This window comes from Salvelinus sp. IW2-2015, linkage group LG31, assembly GCF_002910315.2.
Source record: "Salvelinus sp. IW2-2015 linkage group LG31, ASM291031v2, whole genome shotgun sequence".
Classification (NCBI taxonomy): domain Eukaryota; kingdom Metazoa; phylum Chordata; class Actinopteri; order Salmoniformes; family Salmonidae; genus Salvelinus; species Salvelinus sp. IW2-2015.
The window spans coordinates 3,953,460-3,976,112 of record NC_036870.1 but is presented as its reverse complement, the minus strand read 5'-3'; the positions used below and the strand labels follow the sequence as shown (position 1 = coordinate 3,976,112).

Genomic DNA, 22,653 nt, shown 5'->3' with positions numbered 1-22,653 from the left:
CGGAATCTGAATAACAAACAATCTCCGACAAAGACATGAAGGGAAACAGAGGGTTAAATACACAACAGGTAATGAATGGGATTGAAACCAGGTGTGTAGGAAGACGAGACAAAACCAATAAAAAATGGATCAATGATGGCTAGAAGACCGGTGACGTCGAGCGCCGAGCACCGCCCGAACAAGGAGAGGCTTCGACTTCGGGAGAAGTTGTGACAAAAGCATTATAAATCTAACCAATCATGATGAATACACACACATAGACATTACAATCACATCATCTCACTGTACTCAATCGACTCTCTAAAAAGCATCAGTGCGGTGTGTAATTAAAGCGTTTTAGCTTTAATTAAGTTAACTTGAATTTTTCACCAGGGCTGGAATAGACTGTCAAACAGCGATGACCTGAACCCAATAGACCTTAATCAGAGTAAATGGGCTGTTATTTGATGGGGGTGCTGTCTATGTGGGTGAAGAGTAAATACTTAATTTCAACACAAACTGTGTTGGGTCAAGGAGAACCCGTAGGCTCTTATACCTGCCAAACAGACTCATCTAAGCTGAGATAGCTAATTGATGACAGACAAACACACACACATTCGCACGCACACACACAAAAATACACAAACCTACGTACACACACAAACACACCCAATGGATGGACACATACCCACACGCACACACACACATCAACACAGTCGTGAAAAGGGCACAACAACGCCTCTTCCCTCTCAGGAGGCTGAAAAGATTTCTCAGCCTAGTCTCCTAGGCGTTAAGTTGTACTTACTGTTGACTATAGCGTTGGGAAGTATGGATGCCATGTTGGCCTGTTGGGGCAATAGTTGGATGGAGTCCAGCAATCTGGCCGGGTACATTCCCTCAGAGAGAGCTGCCTGGTTGACTGCCTGAAGACGGGAGTAGAAGTCCACAGCAAACGCAGCTAGCTCCTCTCCTTCCATGATGGGTTTGGTTGTAGTACACCAAAGTTGTCCACCTGGGGGAAAAAACGTGTTCTTCTTTGTAGTAATCAGGTAGAAACTGTGTACTTATTATATCTGAATATCAGTTAAAAGATGTATTGTAGAAAAAAAGACTATGCCTGCAATAATACTCCAATGTTGTATCGTAAAGTATATGGTAGGCTCTCTGCTTCAGTTCGCACACTGTGCAATTGCTTAGGGCTTAGGCTACATGATTAATAAGTCATATTCAGATACACCAGCTTGAAAATTAATTAAAGGAATTCACTCTGTGCAAGTCAAACATGAGTAAAACCCATGCAGTCCACCGCATTCAATATAAACTCAGCAAAAAAAGAAACGTCCCTTGTTCAAAGATAATTCGTGAAAATCTAAATAACTTCACAGATCTTCATTGTAAAGGGTTTAAACACTGTTTCCCATGCCTGTTCAATGAACRATAAACAATTAATGAACATGCACCTGTGGAACGGTCGTTAAGACACTAACAGCTTACAGACGGTAGGCAATTAAGGTCACAGTTATGAAAACTTAGGACACTAAAGAGGCCTTTCTATTGACTCTGGAAAACACCAAAAGAAAGATGCCCAGGGTCCCTGCTCATCTGCGTGAACGTGCCTTAGGCATACTGCAAGGAGTCATGAGGACTGCAGATGTGACCAGAGCAATAAATTGCAATGTCTGTACTGTGAGACGCCTAAGACAGCGCTACAGGGAGACAGGACGGACAGCTGATCGTCCTCGCAGTGGCAGACCACATGAAACAAAAACCTGCACAGGATCGGTACATCCGAACATCACACCTGCGGAACAGGTACAGGATGGCCACAACAACTGCCCGAGTTACACCAGGAATGCACAATCCCTCCATCAGTGCTCTGTCRGCAATAGGCTGAGAGAGGCTGGACTGAGCGCTTGTAGGCCTGTTGTAAGGCAGGTCCTCAACAGACATCACTGGCAACAGTGTTGCTTATGGGCACAAAGCCACCGTCGCTAGACCAAACAGGACTGGAGAAAAGTGCTCTTCACTGACGAGTCGCGGTTTTGTCTCACCAGGGGTGACGGTCAGATTCGCGTTTATCGTCGAAGGAATGAGCGTTACACCGAGGCCTGTACTCTGGAGCGGGATCGATTTGGAGGTGGAGGGTCCGTCATGGTCTGGYGCGGTGTGTCACAGCATCATTGGACTGAGCTTGTTGTCAATGCAGGCAATCTCAACGCTGTGCGTTACAGGGAAGACATCCTCCTCCCTCATGTGGTACCCTTCCTGCAGGCTCATCCTGACATGACCCTCCAGCATGACAATGCCACCAGCCATACTGCTCGTTCTGTGCGTGATTTCCTGCAAGACAGGAATGTCAGTGTTCTGCCATGGCCAGCGAAGAGCCCTGATCTCAATCCCATTGAGCACGTCTGGGACCTGTTGGATCGGAGGGTGAGGGCTAGAGCCATTCCCCCCAGAAATGTCTGGGAACTTGCAGGTGCCTTGGTGGAAGAGTGGGGTAACATCTCACAGCAAGAACTGGCAAATCTGGTGCAGTCCATGAAGAGAAGATGCACTGCAGTACTTAATGCAGCTGTTGGCCACACCAGATACTGTTACTTTTGATTTTGACCTTTGTTCAGGGACACATTTTTAAATTTCTGTTAGTCACATGTCTGTGGAACTTGTTCAGTTTATGTCTCAGTTGTTGAATCTTGTTATGTTCATACAAATATTTACACATGTTAAGTTTGCTGAAAATAAACAAAGTTGACAGTGAGAGGACGTTTCTTTTTTTTTGCTGAGTTTACATCCTAGAACAAACACTTTTCATATGAAAGTCCTGGAAAATCTAATTCTAGAAGCCTTGGCATGGAACATTCCACAGGAGGCCAGAGAACAAACTAATTAGGCAGAAGAACAAGAAAGGAGGGCTTTGGAGCCATGATAACATTTCTCTCTCTCCCAATGACAGCCTCTCCACTTTTAATATGACTATTTACAAAAGTCTGGCTGCCGAGATAACGAGCTAACCATGATACTTTGGAGCTAAACACTAGAAGAAAGACACAGGGTACTGACAGACCAGCTGGACAATGCTTCTGCTGGATTCTAGTACCTCTCCATTTGAAGATGTGCATGGCAAACACACAAAACAATCATACGCATGTGAATGGAACTAGTATGATTGACTTCAGCTAAAGCCCGAGCCTTATGTTGAGAATATAAGGCTCTGACAATTGCTATTTCAACATTACGTGTATACGTTCACCCATTACATGTAATGTGATGGATTCACATAACCTTCGAATTATAATTGCAGGTGATTTCTTAGCAAGGTACTACATTTTAAAATATACTGTTTATAGTAACAAGTAAGAATTCAAAGAAAATTCTGCCAATCACTTCTCAAAGCCAAGCAGCAACAGCAGCAACAAAGGTTTGTAAAGGATGAAATTGGCCTGTATCACAACCGGCCGTGATTAGGAGTCCCATAGGGCCGTGCACAATTGGCCCAGCGTCGTCCGGGTTTGGCCGGTGTAGGCTGTCTTTGTTAATAAGAATTTGTTCTTAACTTCTTATGACTGCATGGGCAGTATTGAGTAGCTTGGATGAAAGGTGCCCAGAGTAAACTGCCTGCTCCTCAGTCCCAGTTGTTAATATATGCATATTATTAGTATTGGATAGAAAACACTCTGCAGTTTCTAAAACTGTTTGAATTATGTCTGTGAGTATAACATAACTCATATGGCAGGCATACACCTGAGAAGAAATCCAAACAGGAAGTGGGAAATCTGAGGTTGGTCGATTTTCAACTCATCGCCTATCGAATACACAGTGGGAMATGGGTCAGTTTGCACTTCCTARGGCTTCCACTAGATGTCAACAGTCTGTAGAACCTTGTCTGATGCTACTGTGAAGTGGGGCCGAAGGAGACGGGAATGAGTAAGGTCTACCATGACCTGACCATGCTCTGACCATCACATGAGAGGGAGCTCTGTTCCATCGCACTTCTGAAGACAATGGAATTCTCCGGTTGGAACTTTATTGAAGATTTATGTTAAAAACATCCTAAAGATTGATTCAATATATCGTTTGACATGTTTCTACTGACTGTTACGGAAATTTTTGACATTTCGTCTGCTTTTAGTGAACGCGCTTCCTGACTTTGGATTTGTTTACCAAACACACTAATAACAATAGCTATTTGGACATAAATGATGGACATTACCGAACAAAACGAACATTTCTTGTGGAAGTGGGAGTCCTGGGAGTGCATTCCGACGAAGATCAGCAAGGTAAGTGAAGATTTATAATGCTATTTAMAACTTTTGTTGACTCCACAATTTGGCGGGTAACTGTATGGCTTCCTTTTGTGGCTGAACGCTGTTCTCAGATTATTGAATATTGTGCTTTTGCCGTAAAGCTTTTTGAAATCTGACAGAGCGGTTGCATTAAGAACAATTGTATCTTTAATTCCATGTAAAACATGTATCTTTCATCAAAGTTTATGAGTATTTCTGTTATTTGATGTGGCTCTCTGCAATTTCTCCGGATATTTTGGAGGCATTTCTGAACATGGCGCCAATGTAAACTGAGGTTTTTGGATATAAATATGAACTTTATCGAACAAAACATTTATGTATTGTGTAACATGAAGTCCTATGAGTGTCAGCTGATGAAGATCATCAAAGGTTAGTGATGAATTTTATCTCTATTTCAGCTTTTTGTGACTCCTGTCTGGCTGGAAAAATGGCTGTGTTTTTCTGTGATTTTGCGGTGACCTAACATAATCGTTTGTGGTGCTTTCGCTGTAAAGCCTTTTTGAAATCGGACACTGTGGTAGGATTAACAAGAAGTGTGTCTTTAAAATGGTGTGAAATACTTGTATGCTTGAGGAATTTTAATTATGAGATTTCTGTTGTTTGAATTTGGTGCCCTGCACTTTCACTGGCTGTTGTCATATCGATCCCGTTCACGGGATTGCAGTTAACTGACTTGCCTATGTAACAGTTTAACTTTAGTCCGTCCCCTCGCCCCGACCCGGGCGCGAACCAGGGACCCTCTGCACACATCAACAACAGTCACCCACGAAGCATCGTTACCCATCGCTCCACAAAAGCCGCGGCCCTTGCAGAGCAATGGGAACCACTACTTCAAGGTCTCAGAGCAAGTGACGTCACCGATTGAAAGGCTATTAGCACGCACCACCGCTAACTAGCTAGCCATTTCACATCGGTTACACCTAGTTAAATAAAAAATCTGCCATTCCTTTCTTTCCCTTGTAACAGTTGATCAAGKGGTGACACCTCTTCTCCACAAGGTGGCGCTCTCTCCGTGGATTACTGTTACCACACTGCACTTCGTCATAAACAAGCAATGAGATGAGAATTAAGAGTATTTCAACATTTTGTTAGAATCTGATTTGTCTCTAATTCACAATTTTCTTGCTCATATACCAGAATCAATTGCATCCTCAGTCAAGGAATCCAAATTACAGAGATTCACATGACATTAGACATACCATAGCATACAGAAGGGAGTAGCCTAACATACTTTGACCGTTAAGCTTTAACATCAGTCACTTTTTACAAATCTAATTTTATTGGTAACATACACATATTTAGCAGATGTTCTTTTWAAWWWWTTTTAACTAGGCAAGTCAGTTAAGAACAAATATTTATTTACAATGACGGCCTACCCCGGCCAAACCTAGACGACGCTGGGCCAATTGTGCGCCGCCCTATGGCACTCCAAATCACAGCAGGAAGTAATACAGCCTGGATTCAAACCAGGGACACCTCTTGCACTGAGATGCAGTGCCTTAGACCGCTGCGCCACTCAGGAGTTATTGTGAGAGTAACAAAATGCTTGTTTTGGACTATTAAAACCAGCGTTAAATGGACACTACAGTGGTAATAGGCTGCCCTTGCTACTTTGTTATGATTAGCTCCCCAGGAGGCCTAGACCGTTTATGTTCAAAAATCTATTAAATTGGAACTCTGAACTCTAAAACTATGTTTCGGAGTGCAGTTTCCCTTAGCTTGAACCACAAATCAAAAGCTTGCACTGAGAACAAAACGACAACCTCCATTAGTGAAGATGGGACTGCATGTTTCACAGGAGGGGGAGGGAAGGGGCGGGCCCCCGCCCCTGGTACCATTCTGTCATCCTGGCACGGTCTCTGAACCCCCCTCCACTCCCCCTCCATCCAACCCGCACCCCCCCTGGTATCAGCACGCTGCCATCTGCGCCCTGCACCTGTGTCCTCATTGATCGCCATGCCAGAGCACTAGATCAAACAGACAGCGGAGAGGACAGCAGCACGAGGCAGCTGACCATCCGCTACAATCCCAGGGCCAGGATGCTTGTTTAGGGGTAACGCATATTTGATATTCATATTTATTTTCCGTCCTACATATGGGTGGGGCCGGGGGGTGGGGGTGCAGTGAGTTTTGAGGGTCTTTATGCATATTTAAAGAAAATTCAACCTGTGTCCAATTTTCTCATTTTTTGTTGGAAGAGCGAGTTGAGTGAGTTTCTTGACGGACTGTTATTGGTGTGGGTAACCTGCTGCTGTCAGTCCGCTGATGCTTTACTGGCTGGATGAGCTGAGCTCCTGCAAAGTGACAGTCAGACAGACAGCCCTCTCCTAGTCTCCATCTAACTCTTGTGTTCCTAGATTGCCTCACAGTACATGAGCCAACAAACTTCCACTCCCTTTGGTCTTTGTTTCCTCTCTTCCAACACAGACACAAAGACCCAGAGCCAACAAATGTCCACTTCCATCTAAATGATGGTCTTTGTTTATCCAAGTCTTAAAAGTTACGGCATTGTAATGGGTTTGTGGGATTAATGTAACAAGGAGGCTTCTCCAGGGAGGAAGAGGAGGACAGTCCTCCTCATGATTTTAAAGGAACATTCTGTTGTCCAGATCACATTACAAACATGTAGGACTGTGAAAACTGCTTCCAAAGGTTGTTCTGTAGATCAAAAGTTATTTTACATTTACACATAACCGGAATTTGACTGAGTGAGAAGGTGCTGCCAGCAGTAGACAATATACAAACAGAATACACAGAATACAATATCGGAACAGTAAACATAAATTATAAAACTCTGGAGTATAGGCTGATTAGTTCATCAGTTTTGTTGGCGAGTGAATGCACGTTGGAGAGGAACAAGCCAGGAAGCGAAGCACAGAGGCCACGTCTCTGGCTAGTAGACCGACTCGTAGTCGTGGACAGTGTTCTTTCTCAATATGCCGTGACTCGTAGTCGTGGACGGTGTCCTTTCTCAATATGCCGTGCATGAGGATAGAATATCGGGGCACGAACCAGTTGGCAACGTGTCCCTAGTAGCTCATCCAGCGTTAAAGTAGTCTGCATATTGACGCAAATCAACGAGTCAACAAACAAAAACAACAAAGATGTGAGCAGCTGCAAAGCTGGGGAAGCTCGTGAAACACTGACTATGTGGAAACTGCCCTGACTGTAATCGCTACAGAGACAGAGGGCAGATCACTTTTGTCAAGTCGGTGACCAATTGTCCGACTTGCGCCTACATGTTGACTSCATGAACTTTACTAAAATCATGTGATCAAAGGTCATAAAGTTTTGACTGCAGTCGACTGCAAGTTTCTTCAGTTGCTCTTCACCAACTTCATCCTGCAACCATCACCTGCATTGTGGGAGACTCTGTTATCAACCAATCGTTTTTTTCCCCCACACGCGAATGTGACCAATGATTTGCCACAATTCATGTGTACAGTGGATATATACAAATTCATGTGATATTTGAGGCTCTCTCTTTCACCAATTGATTGTACAATGTACACACATATTTCCAGTTTGTGAGTGTGTGATATGGGGGTTGGAGACATTTATAAAGAACAACTTTTATAAACAATGGCAACACTGCCATGTTGCACTGAACCTTGCTGTTGGAAAGCTAGTGCCAATCTAACACCCATCTAGCTTAGACACTCCTCCACGTACCTGCCTTCCAGACGCAAAGCATCATGGAAACTGCAGTAATCTCATGATTCTAACAAATGACTTCCTGGTTGGATAAAAGGCAATTTTATTGTTTATTAGCGCGATTGTTTGTTTTTTCTTGGCCAATTTGGATAACTAGGGCCATTAACAACTTGCGGTAATTGAATGTTAATTTCTCTACCATAAGCCTCCTCCAACTTTGTTTTAGAGAATTTGGCAGTACAACCAACGTTTCACAACCGCAGACCARGTGTCACCACYTCCAGGACCTCCACATCCAGCTTCTTCACCTATGGGATCGTCTGAGGAGGGGTGCTGAGGAGTATTTATGTCTGTAATAAAGCCCTTTTCTGGGGAAAAAATTATTCTGATTGGCTGGGCCTGGCTCCCCAATGGGTGGACCTGGCTCCCAAATGGYGGGGCCTGTACCCTCTCAGGCCCACCCGTGGCTGTGTCCCTGCCTAGTCATCTGAAATCCATAGATTAGGGCCTAATGAATTTATTTCAATTGAATGATTTCCTTCTATAGAACGAACTGTTTCTCAGTAAAAGCTTTGAAATTGTTGCGTGTTGTGTTTATATAATTTTTTCAGTATAGTAATGCAGCATACTCAAAGGTTCAAATCTCACCTTTCTGGTAAACGTGGTTATAAATTACTCTGAGGTTTAGTCACTTTTGAAGACATAAGCTCAAGTACACAGTACAAATATGGTAGAATTATTAAAATATTATATGATTTATTTCCTATTCAACAAAACTATGAATAAGGCTTGAAATTACTTACAGTATATGCTTTCTAAATATAGCCTAATCAAATTATAAAACTACTAACTATAAGATTTCACTTTCCTTATAACTGTAAAATACATATTTGTATGTTTAGAGAAAATMTGCATATTTTCTAAAGGTCTTTCTTGATCAAAAGGGCAGCCACCATAACTGTAAACGTTTTTACAAAGCTCTAGCTTGGCTTCCTGAGCTCGTTCATCTTATATTACACTTGTCCGTCTATGAGAAATAGAAKGTGTTTTTTGTTTAAAATCTATAGAAATTATTTTTGATTAATGGCTATAAATTGATCTCTGAATGTYCTACCATGCTGCGCTACGATGTAACAATTGCAGGCATGTGCTTTGTCTATGGCTGCGGTGTAGGGTTCAGCCAGGAGTTGATAGACAGTCGGAAAAGCGAATGAAATGGTAGAAGGGAGATAGATCCCAGCTTCAAGTGGTTTCAGATTTCAGAAAAAAATATTAATGTGTCTGTGGGAATTTTATAAATTTCTAGGCAAAAATGTTGGTCGGAACCGGTACCAGAACCACGAAGGTCCCTTACATCTAAGAGGATAAATTATTAAGGAACCTAAAAACAATGTGAACAGAGAAACATATTCACCAGATCCACATATCAGTCCAATATGGGGTATAATTGATATTGGTAGAGAGTATCAAATAATGACAGAACAATGACCTATTCTTGTAAACCTTTGGATGGTCTTTTAAAAGTTGGTCAGAACACTCCACTGAGAAGTTCTTCATTCCTGCTTTTATTTTCAAAACTAGCTAAATAAATGACAATACATAGCTTTCTTGTGTTCTTCTGCTTAATTTACTACTGACGCATGGAATCAGTATAAAACCCTCACGGACAGCTAAATAAATATGAGCAGATTATACACCCCATTATCCTCCTCCAGTCCTCCCACCCTGAATCCCACAAGCATTCCGTAATGGAAAGCAATGTCTTCCACTTAACACACAGATCCAGACGCTCCCTATGATAGAGACCGGGGCTGCTCTGTTTATTAATGACGGATTTTGGAATGTTGGCGCAAAGCAGAACGTTATCAGCCCGCAAACAATCCCCACTGCCAATGGTTCCAACCCTGACAGGCTAGCCCTGTGCCTCATTAGCCCAGGCATATATCAACCAGAAGTTTATTATCAAATGTGACACCTGCATCTCCGAATGACACTTCCGCCTTCATTGGCATGTATTTGGGTGAGCGGTCTCCAAGGTGCTTTGTGGAGATTAAGAGGGAGAAAGACAGGGAGCGAGAGAATGAACGCTTATTTCATCATTTAGCAGGTCTGGACTGAATCCAAAGGAGTTTTTTGTCTTGTTGTTGTAATTGGAAAGGCTTTTAAGTGATAACACAGCTGTTGAGGAATATGAATATTGAGAGAGTGCGGCAGACCTGCCTGAACCCTTCCAACCTCACTATGCACTCACTCCATTTTTGGCAAATGCTTATTTTTCTGAACGACAGAGGCTGCTTCATGTTTCGGGACAAACCGGATCACTCAAGAGTTCCAATGCGSCAATTGTTTGCTTGCCTAGGATTATAGSCTTGATCACGCAGGTCGCCAGCCTACGTAAGAAACTGTAGAAAACGAAGAGTGGAGTGTTTACATTTTCTACGCCGGTGGCTGGACGAAATTTGCYCTTGTTGGATGCATCTCCGCCTTGTCGTTTGTCGTTATCRGACTGGCCGGTGTTGCCCGGAGCTCCCCATCTGATAGCGGAGTCGAAGGATCAATCAACGATGGTCGCATGTCACGAGCCGTGGAAGACGAAGACAGCGGCCTCCCGCAAAGCAGTCTACACTCCCAACGAGAAGCCCGGAGCTGATACAAACAACGAATAGTTTCGCCGTCCTGGAGTCTGATCTTCCTGCACCTTCGTCGCTAYGGGGTACCTGTGTCTGCGGCCGCAGTGACTAATCCTACAATTTCGAAGTCGACGTCGGCAACCTTCCGTCACCCTGCTCTAACATAAATAACATGATAATATCTACTTCTGCTAAGCTTCCCAGTAAAGCAAMWAAGAATCCCAGAAGAAAAGGGCTCAAAATAGCCCACGTTAACATATGTAGCTTAAGAAACAAGGTTCATGAAATCAATAATTTGCTAGTAACAGATGACATTCATATTCTGACTATGTCTGAAACTCACTTAGATAATACCTTTGATGATACAGTGGTAGCAATTAAAATGGTGGAGGTGTTTCTGTTTATATTCAGAACCTCATTCCTGTAAAGCTTAGAGAGGATCTCATGTTAAATACTGTTAAAGTAATATGGCTGCAGGTTCATCTGCCMCACCTAAAGCCCATTCTTGTAGGYGGGTGCTATAGACCARCAAGTGCTAACAATCAGCATCTGGATYAAATTTGTGAAATGCTTGATAATGTATGTGATATTGTAAGGCTTCAGGGGCTTCGGGCCGCGAAGTGTTGCTGGAGCTTCCGGACTGTGAACCGTCGCTGGAGGTTCCGGGCTGCGGACCGTRGCCGGAGGCTCTGGACTGGGAACCYTCGCTGGAGGCCTGYTGCGTGGAGCTGGCACAGGATGTACTGGGCCGTGGAGGCACACTGGAGGTCTGGAGCGTAGAGCTGGCACKACGCGTCCTGGACACATGACCACCTTCYCACGGCAAGTGCGGAGAGCTGGSACAGGACGCACTAGGCTGTGAAYGCGCACTGAGGACACAGTGCYTAGAGCCGGCGCAGGATATACTGGACCCTGGAGGCATACTGGAGACCAGGAGTGCTGAGACAGCACAACCCGTCCTGGACAGATACCCCCTTTAGCATGACAAGTGCGGGGAGCTGGCACAGAACGCACCGGGCTGTGGAGGCGCACTGGAGACACGGTGCGTAGAACCGCAAAACATGGCACCTGAATGGTGACCAACTCCACACGGTGAGTACAGGGAGTTGGTTCTTGTTCCCACCTTGGCTCCGCCAACCACCCCGTGTGCCCCCCCCCCCATTTTTTTTTTAGGCTGCCTCTCAGGCTTCCGGCATGGCCGCGAACCCCGGTGTCGTCGTTGTTGCTCCTTTGCTGCTTCCTCCACGGCAGGCTTTCGTGTCTTGCCAAGACTTCCTCCCAAGTCCAGGATATTCTCTCCTCGACCTCCTCCAAAGACCAGGATGCCATCTCCTCCGCTGCTTGGTCCAGTTGTGGTGGGATCTTCTGTCACGTTCGTTGTTAGAATGAATGGACCAAGGCGCAGCGTGCGTAGAGTTCCACATTATATTTAATAYTGAAACTTACAACCAAAACAACAAAGAATKTAACAAACGTGCAGTATTGCAGTGCTCAAGGCAACTATACAAAAACAAGATCCCACAAACAACAGGTGGGAAAAGGCTGCCTAAATATGATCCCCAYACYATAGACAGCTGCCTCTGATTGGGAACCATACCAGGCCAACATAGAAATGCAAAAACTAGAGTACCCACKCTAGTCACACCCTGACCTAACCAAAATAGAGAATAAAAAGGATCTCTAAGGTCAGGGCGTGACAGTGTTGTTGTATGTGTCGAACTGCTTTGCTTTATCTTGGCCAGGTCGCAGTTGTAAATGAGAACTTGTTCTCTACTTGCCTACCTGGTTAAATAAAGGTGAAATAAAAATAAAATAAAATAAAATTTGACCCAAGTTAAACAATTTAAAGGCAATGCTACCAAAGACCAACTGGGAATGTGATAAAATAATTAAAAGCTGAAATAAATCATTCTCTCTACTATTATTCTGACATTTCACATTCTTAAAATAAAGTGGTGATCCTAACTGACCTAAGACAGGGAATTTTTACTAGGATTAAATGTCAGGATTTGTAAAAAAACTGAGTTTAAATGTATTTGGCTAAGGTGTATGTAAACTTCCGACTTCAACTGCATTTACTAATGCTGCATACATTTTCTTGAAAGCACTATCCAGATCCATCGGATGTAGTGATCACAATATTGTAGCCATATCTAGGAAAACCAAAGTTCCAAAGGCTGGGSCTAATATAGTGCATAAGAGGTCATACAAGAAGTTTTGTAGTGATTCCTATGTTGTTGATGTAAAGAATATTTGTTGGTCCGTGGTGTGTAATAAGGAGRAAACAGACGCTGCACTTGACACATTTATGAAATTGCTTAATCCAGTTACTAATAAGCATSCACCCATTAAGAAAATGACTGTAAAAACAGTTAAATCCCAGTGGATTGATGAGGAATTAAAAATGGTATGGTTGAGAGGGATGAGGCAAAGCACAAACATTCAACAAGGACAGCAATTACACAAATGACTGATGATTGGCTGAGAGAAATTGATGATAAAAAGATTATGGGGGCTCTTTTGTTAGACTGGAGTGCGGCTTTTGACATTATCGATCATAGTCTGCTGCTGGAAAAACGTATGTGTTATGGCTAGGGCTGTTGCGGTAACCGTATTACCGCTACACCGGCGGTCACGAGTCTCCAAGCTCTGATGCTGCTGAAGGTCATTAGTAGCCTACCAAACTTGCTAACTGCCTGATACTCAGCAGTCTATTGTCCCTCGAATCACTCTGACATCAATGAAAATGTATTCTAAAATCTAATCAAACACTTCATGAGAGCCRATGAGCTCATGTTGTGCAACATTTCTATAGGCTATGCAATTGAGTGAGAAAACAGAGTGATGGCCTCTAATAAAAAGAGGTGGTGCCCATCGGCATTCTATAGGCTAGGCTTACCATATTTATATTTATTTCTCAACTTTCCTAATATTAAGCACATTTCTTCTATTTACAACAGGAGTGTAGCCTACCTGGCTGGCATGCAAATAAACCACGTGGAAAAGCGTCCTCCGTTCGCTATTTAAGTCCATAGATTACATGTATTTTTTCCTGCTGCACCTGTTTCGATACAGGTGCATGATAATGGTCTGTTCTAAATCAGAACTAATGGTTCATTCTAAATTTAAAACAAATGTCACACTTCTATCATTTAGTATATGTAAAGACAAGATTAAATCAAGAATAGTCTGATGGGTGACAATATTAGCCTATCACTTGTGAATGATATATTATCACTTGTGAATGATGCCTAGCATAAGAAACAATGCCTTTTTTTTGTGACTTGTTCGAATCATAGTCGCACACCTCATGTAGCCTAGCCCATATGTTTTAATAAGTTTTGTATCACAACTAAAGTGACCAAATAACTTCTTAAAATTAAGCACATTCATCTGCTTTACAAGGGGTGTAGAGCCTAACWGGCATATATAAGCAGCGTGTGAGTTTCAAGTTTSGGGAGAACATTTTCACCATAAAAATGCACCTTTATAATAAAACCATTACATGCATAATTGCATTTACAGTCACTTTTGATAATGGTGTTTTTCCGCTAATGGAACATTCACGCMTATAGCCTAATACCATGTGCACATTGCTGCGCTTATAACGTATAGATATAGCCTAATAGTTTATCAATATTTGAAGCTAAACATTATGAACTGTTGCGTCAGCCACATTGCATAAAAACGTTTTTTTTATACTAGTGGTTGTATTAATTTGGGATCTATCGCATCCCACAATTGTCCCAGACTATGTTRAGAATATTTATTTCTCGCACAGAATAGAATAGGTCGACTTTTGTACTATGGGGGATAGTTGATTGACATAGGCTGGTGCTTTTGCTGTTCGTTAGGCCAACTCATCTTGTTGGCTGACTAAAAGTAAACGTGGATAGTTCTTCCAATATCTTCTATATMCACCTCGGAATTGGATAKGGACGWGTGCAGTTGAGTCCCCGATGTGTCTGTCTTAACTTGTAGCCTGTGAAAAAGACCTGATCACGTGACAGAGAGCCGTGTGAGTGAGAGACGCTTCGGGTTGCACGGCACCCTCAGGGAAAAGGGCACAACGCAGCACTCCATGCCACAAAAGGCAGGGATTTTTTGGGGTATATTACGGCCAAAAAGGGGATCCCTCTGTGAAATTCAAGGCATTATCAAGTGCTTGTCAAATTGTGAATGAGAGACTATTGGGAGTGTTCACAGCCTGCGCAAAAAAACAAAGCAGAGCTCATGCCTTTCAAGCAACTTTTTTCAAATCATCATTAGTCTCATCYTGCAGCCTTAAAATGTATAGAAAATATAAACATATAGCCCAACGTTTGTAGAACAACTAAAGTTACATTAATAACTCTAAATTAAGCATATAGAAGTACCTATTTATATATTAACCGCTCAACACAGAATAGCCGCATGTGCGCACRCCCTCAAATTGTTTGAAGAAAAMATTTAGATTTTATTCAMCTTTGTTCAATTGTATTCTTCATACTATAAAATACTATAAAATAATTCCACGGAATTATAAGCAAATCTTGTCTGCTAAATTAACTAGTATAGCCCACAGCCATTTGGCATAGCCACACCAGGACCTAACATAAGGACAACTCAGAGTATGCTATTCTTTTCTTCTAAAATAGACTACATTTTCTTCATATCATGCTTCTTTAGACCTGTCTCAATAAATAATGGATTTATTGTGAAGGTGTAGGCTTTAATACATGGATTTATTAGACTTTTTAAAATGTCTTGTGGAAGCCAGGAGATGCTAAATGTGTTTATGTTAATTAACAGTCAATTAGTCAATGAGACCGACAGTTATTTGCTTGACAATCACCAGCTGACAGAATTTTGTGACCGCCACAGCCCTAGTTATGGCTTTACACCCCATACTATACTGTGGATAAATAGTTACTTGTCTAACAGAACACAGAGGGTGTTCTTTAATGGAAGCCTCTCCAACATAATCAAGGGAGATTCAGGAATTCCCCAGGGCAGCTTTCTAGGCCCCTTTTATAAATATTTACTAATGACATGCCACTGGCTTTGAGTTAATCTAGTGTGTCTATGTATGCTGATGACGCAACACCATACACATCAGCTACTACAGCGACTGAAATGACTGCAACACTTAACAAAGAGCTGCACTTAGTTTCAGAGTGAGTGGCAAGGAATAAGTTTGTCCTAAATATTTCTAAAACTAAAATCATTGTATTTGTGACAAATCATTCACTAAACCCTAAACCTCAACTAAATCTTGTAATACATCTATAAATCTCTCCTGGATCAAAGTGGAGGAGAGATTGACTTCATCACCACTTGTGTTTATGAGATGTATTGACCTGTTGAATTCACCGAGCTGTCTGTTTGAACTACTGGCGCACAGCTCGGACACCCATGCWTACCCCACAAGACATGCCACAATAGGTCTCTTCACATTCACCAAGTACAGAACAGACAATGGGAGGCGCACAGTACTACATAGAGACATGACTACATGGAACTCTATTCCACATCAAGTAACTGATGCAAGCAGTAAAATTAGATTTAGAAAACAGATAAAAAATAGACTTTATGGAACAGCGGGGACTGTGAAGCAACACAAACATAGGCACAGACACATGCATACACACACGATAATATACGCACTATACACACACGTACACATGGATTTAGTATTGTAGATAAGTGGTAGTGGTGGAGTAGCGGCCTGAGGGCACACAGTGTTGTGAAATCTGTGAATGTATTGTAATGTTTTTAAAATTGTAACTGCCTTAATTTTGCTGGACCGCAGGAAGAGTAGCTGCTGCCTTGGCAGCAGGTAATGGGGATCCATAATAAATACAAAGACAAATTGAAATAACTTAATTAGGCCCTAATGTATGGATTTCACGACCGGTAATACAGATATGCATCTGTTGGTCACAGATACCTTTAAAAAAGAAGTAGGGGCGTGGATCAGAAAACCCGTCTGTATCTGGTGTGAACTCCATTTGCCTCATGCAGCGCTACACATTTCCTTCGCATAGAGTAGATCATGTTGTTTATTGTGGCCTGTAGAATGTTGTTTCACTCTTCAATGGCTGTGCGGCGTTGCTGGGTATTGGCAGGAACTGGAACACGCTGTTGTACACACCGATCCAGAGCATCCCAAACATGCTCAATTGGTGACATGTCTGGTTAGTATGCAGGCCATGAAAGAACTGGGACATTTTCAGCTTCCAGGAATTGTGTACAGATCATTGTGACATTTGGCTGTGCATTATCATGATGAAACATGAGGTGATGGCGGCGGATGACACGACAATGGTCCTCGGGATCTTGTCATGGTATCTTTGTGCATTCAAATTGCCATTTGTAAAATGCAATTGTGTTCTTTGTCCGTAGCTTATGCCTGCCCTTACCATAACCCACCGCCACATTGGGGCACTCTGTTCACAACTTTGACATCAGCAAACCGTTCGCCCACACGACACAATCAGCCCGGTACAGTTGAAACTGCTATTAATACGTGAAGAGCACATTTGGTCAGTGTGCCAGTGGCCATTGAAGGTGAGCATTTTAAGTCGATTACGACGCCGAACTGCAGACACTGGTTAAGACGACGAGCATGGAGATGAGCTTCCTTGACAGTTTGTGCAGAAATCCTTCGGTTTAGCAAACCCACAATTTCATCAGCTATCCGGGTGGCTGGTCTCAGACGATCCCGTTAGTGAATAAGCCGGATGTGGAGGTCCTGGGCTGAGGTGGTTACATGTGGTCTGCGGTTGTGAGTCTGGTTGGACATACTGAAAAATTCTCTAAAATGATGTTGGAGGTGGATTATGGTCGAGAAATGAACTTTAAATTAACTGACAACAACTCTGGTGGACATTCCTGCAGTCAGCATGCCAAATGCACGCTCCCTCAAAACTTGAGACATCTGTGGCATTGTGTTGTATGACAAAACTGCACATTTTGGAGTGGCCTTTTATTGTCTCCAGCACAAGGTGCAACTGTGTAATGCCCATGCTGTTTAATCAGCTTCTTGATATGCCACACCTGTCAGGTGGATGGATTATCTTGGCAAAGGAGAAATGCTCACTAACAGGGATGTAATCAAATTTGTGAAAATAAATTGAGAGAAATAAGCGTTGGAAAATTTCTGGAATTATTTATTTCAGCTCATGAAACATGGGACCAACACTTTACATGTTGTGTTTATATTTTTGTTCAGTATAATTAAGTCACATGACATGATGCTCAACCAGCACTCCGCATGGTGCCTGACAGGTTTATGATGCTAGCTTAGACTTCGTAAATGGAGTCCTAGCAGACATGATTCCTTGTCACTTAAAAGCTATTATAAAAATGTACTGAGGATGTAAAATTCTTAAAAGCGGGCTGCTGATAGTTACTACCACAGCTCACATACTCAGTGGTGCTAATCAGAGACTTTTCCTGGTTCATCCCCATGCCAGCCAAAGCTCATAAATAATAAGGAGATGCAGAGCAGACTGCAGGGATGATGATGCCACATGATTGACATTTAATGCAAATGCTGTTATTATCTGACAGGCAGGCAGGAAGCTACACTATATATACAAAAGTATGTGGATACCCCTTCAACTTAGTGGATTTGGCTATTTCAGCCACACCCGTTGCTGACAGGTGTACAGAATCAAGAACACTGCCATGCAATCTCCATAGACAAACATTGACAGTAGAACGAATGGCCTTACTGAAGAGCTCAGTGGCTTTTAACGTGGCACCATCATAGGATGCCACCTTTCCAACAAGTCATTGCCCCAGTCAACTGTAAGTGCTATTATTGTGAAGTGGAAACGTCTCGGAGCGACAACGGCTCAGCCGCGAAGTGGTAGGCCACACGAGCTCAAAGAATGGGACAGCCAAGTGCTGAAGCGCGTAGTGCGTAAAAATCGTCTGTCCTCGGTTGCAACACTCACTACCGAGTTCCAAAATGCCTCTGGAAGCAAAGGCAGCACAAGAACTGTTCGTCGGGAGCTTCATGAAATGGAGCTCCCGACGAACAGCTGCAACCCCATCGAACACCTTTGGGATGAATTGGAACGCTTACTGCGAGCCAGGCCTAATCACCCAACATCAGTGCCCAGCCTCACTCATGCTCTTGTTGCTGAATGGAAGCAAGTCCCTGCAGCAATGTCCCAACATCTAGTAAAAAGCCTTCCCAGAAGAYTGGAGGCTGTTATAGGAGCAAAGGGGGGACCGACTCCACTTTTGGTCATGTAGTGTATCTCTGCTCTGATCATTTACAAACAGAGACTGGCCAGGTTTACTCTCAGGGTGTCGGTATACTACACTATACTTTTCTGTGGCCACGGTTGGTGCAGAAGGTTTTAAAGTTGCTTGTGGGTAGAGGATACATAATTTGATCTATGGCATCTAGTTACTGTGTCAGCCCTGGCTCCTGCTTGATTACAGCAAGGACGTAGCCCTAGTTGGTAGGTCCTTGGTTAGTGTAACCAGTAACACTATGATCAAATTGAGGCATATTTAACACATTATGTCCTGGAAATATAATCCTAATGTTTTTGTTTTTCATAATTTAAACTGAAGAGGTGGTACTGTAGCATATTCATGCATACAGATATTTGAATTGCGTTTAAAAATGAGCTATTTTGAAGTAAGTAGGAATGCTCTGGAACATTTAAGAGGGATATGCATGATGTATAATAAAAGACAAAGCACATCATAATCTTTGTGTGGTTAAAAAAAAGGAAAGAGGGAAACACAAAGAGAGACATCCTCTGTTCCTGAAAAGCTTAAGGGATCACTCCTCCTGTCCTGTCAGATACTTGCCTCCTTCTTCCCTCCCTTCTTCCCTCCCTCTATCCAGGATGGTTGCCCATCTCTGATCTCTGTGCCAGGATTATTCCTGTTGGGCCTGTTACTTTTCACTCCCTCTGCCAGGATCTCTGGTGCTGTTACTTCTCACTTCCTCATCAAAGTGTGGGAGTGTGAAAGCAAAACATTGATATCAAACTTCTACAACATACAAGATCCAATAAGACATTTGACTGCAAAACACAGCTGCACCATAATGTATTACCTATATCTGTACGCAATATAGACCCACTACTGTAACTACTACTTAGACCAAGTTTTACAACATCTGGGAAAAAAATAGCTGCAGCATATTACTGTATACCTGCACCACTGTAAAGCACAGCCTCCATACGTAATACAGCTAGAAGCTACAACAGCCTGCCATCGCCCAAAACAGGAACTATACTGATAAGCCACTACCCATTTCTATCTTCCTGTTGCAACGCCTAGACATTTTTCTGACATTGGCCTCAGTTTCACCCTGCTGCGTCCCGACCCCGCACTTCCATTATGTTTCCTCAGAGCAAGCAACTTCCATAAGGCTGTCACATATCCGTCAGGGAGAAGGGGGATGAAGGGAGAAGGAGCGAGACGGGGGAGAGATGATACATCTAAGTGCAGCGACTAGGGCCTAGCTACCATCTAATGAACAGTCGAAACCCCCTGCCTAGTCCTAACAACCGTCTACGAGCATCAGGGACTAGGGTACGATAAGGACTTAAGTCTTGTCACCTTGTCCAGCATTGATCAAACCAGGCTTTATGACGTGTCGTCAGACCTTCCCGACAACATCCAGCAGAGCTTAATAATCTCATATATTTCCTTCCTTTCCTCTGACATCCCATGCAGCCCCTGGCAGTCACTCAAGATAAGCCAAAAGCCTTCTGACAGTATAGAGAGCATATATAAAACACATAAATAATATGTGCTGCCATTTTGGCACCGGGAGTCAATGGAGCAAAAGATTCTGTTTCTCCATTTCTGTTTGAGTGAATTCTCACAATCAAATCTGGTAACAATCCTGACACGATTAAAAGAAAAACTATTTTAAAGCAATGAACCTCAACGTAAAAGGCATTTGAAAACCTCTATAGAAAGTCACATTGAAGTCACCAGCAGAGATGAAATTATGTGAGGCACCCTGCTTTATAAATGTGTTTTTAAACAAACACCAAGGACAGTTGGCATATACAATATTAATCTCGGAAACGCAGAACTAAAATCTTGACTAAATGCATCTGAGCTAAACCATGGGCCAAATGTCCCCTCCAATTCCAAGATACCAAAATATGCGAACACCTGCTAAATTGTGACTTGTCCAAATGGTCAGTGACAAATTCCTCATTAATCGTTGCATACCACAGTCTGTTGACATACCATCCTACGTCACGTGCGTCTGTCCACTAAATATGAATACAGTATTAGCATGTTACAGTAGCTACAATAGATRAGATGAGTAAACTATCAATATTTAAAACATCTTCTAATATCACCCATCCACAGCCAATCTACTGTACAGTGGCATTATCTCAGTGACAGAACTACCCACTGCCCAGCTATAGATTATAGGCCTCCGTTTTCTGTCTGATCCTCTGCCATCCCATCCAGTCTCTATCCAGCCTGACTATAACGACAGAACCTGTGGCTAAACCCAATCAATTACCGCTGTGTACAATTCATTACCAACTTCCCTCTGAGAACCGTGATTCAGTTCATCTCTGTTGTGTTTTAATTAAACCCAATCACAGCACACTGACTGGCTGCTGCTGTCGCTGCTGTGTCTGTGGAGTCTCCCTCAGGATGCAATTCTCTTTCAACGGACTGATAATAGAATATGACATTGGTGGAGATGTTCTGTTATTCTTCACTCTCAGTATTGCTCTGTGTCCTAAGATAACTGATGGTGACCTGAAAAGCTTCTTGTTGCCCGAAGTCTTCATATTTTWAAAAGCATTTAGAGATTACATTTTCGTCAAACAATGATAACAAATGCTTCAGTCTGGTTTTAGACCCCATCATAGCACTGAGACTGCACTTGTGAAGGTGGTAAATGACCTTTTAATGGCGTCAGACCGAGGCTCTGCATCTGTCCTCGTGCTACTAGACCTTAGTGCTGCCTTTGACACCATCGATCACCACATTCTTTTGGAGAGACTGGAAACCCAAATTGGTCTACACGGACAAGTTCTGGCCTGGTTTAGATCTTATCGATCGGAAAGATATCAGTTTGTCTCTGTGAATGGTTTGTCCTCTGACAAATCAACTGTACATTTCGGTGTTCCTCAAGGTTCCGTTTTAGGACCACTATTTTTTCACTATATATTTTACCTCTTGGGGATGTTATTCGAAAACATAATGTTAACTTTCACTGCTATGCGGATGACACACAGCTGTACATTTCAATGAAACATGGTGAAGCCCCAAAATTCCCTCGCTAGAAGTCCTGTGTTTCAGACATAAGGAAGGGATGGCTGAAAACGTTCTACTTTTAAACTCGGACAAAACAGAGATGCTTGTTCTAGGTCCCAAGAAACAAAGAGATCTTCTGTTAAATCTGACAATTAATCTTGATGGTTGTAAGTCGTCTCAAATAAACTGTGAAGGACCTCGGCGTTCTCTTGACCCTGATCTCTCTTTGACGAACATATCAAGACTGTTTCAAGGACAGCTTTTTTTCCATCTACGTAACATTGCAAAAATCAGAAATTTTCTGTCCAAAATGATGCAGAAAAATTAATCCATGCATTTGTTACTTCTAGGTTAGACTACATGCAATGCTCTACTTTCCGGCTACCCGGATAAAGCACTAAATAAACTTCAGTTAGTGCTAAATACGTCTGCTAGAATCCTGACTAGAACCAAGAAATTTGATCATATTACTCCAGTGCTAGCTTCCCTACACTGGCTTCCTGTTAAGGCAAGGGCTGATTTCAAGTTTTACTGTTAACCTATAAAGCGTTACATGGGCTTGCTCATACCTATCTTCCGAGTTGGTCCTGCCGTACATACCTACACGTACGCTACGGTCACAAGACGCAGGCCTCCTAAATGTCCCTAGAATTTCTAAGAAACAGCTGGAGGCAGGGCTTTCTCCTATAGATCTCCATTTTTATGGAATGGTCTGCCACCCATTGAGAGACGCAGACTCGGTCTCAACCTTTAAGTCTTTTACTGAAGACTTATCTCTTCAGTAGGCCATATGATTGAGTGTAGTCTGGCCAGGAGTGTGAAGGTGAACG

At 42.7% G+C, this 22,653-nt stretch overlaps 1 protein-coding gene across 2 annotated transcripts in view; it reads right to left on the bottom strand.

Moving 5' to 3' along the window:
- LOC111955567 (zinc finger protein ZFPM2) overlaps positions 1-22,653 on the bottom strand; it is a 95,239-nt gene that overhangs the window by 4,904 nt on the left and 67,682 nt on the right. For both annotated transcript variants that reach the window (XM_023975776.1, XM_023975775.1), the window contains exon 5: positions 785-991. In XM_023975776.1, coding sequence (XP_023831544.1) covers positions 785-991 — 207 coding nt within the window. The remainder of the gene's footprint in view (positions 1-784; positions 992-22,653) is intronic.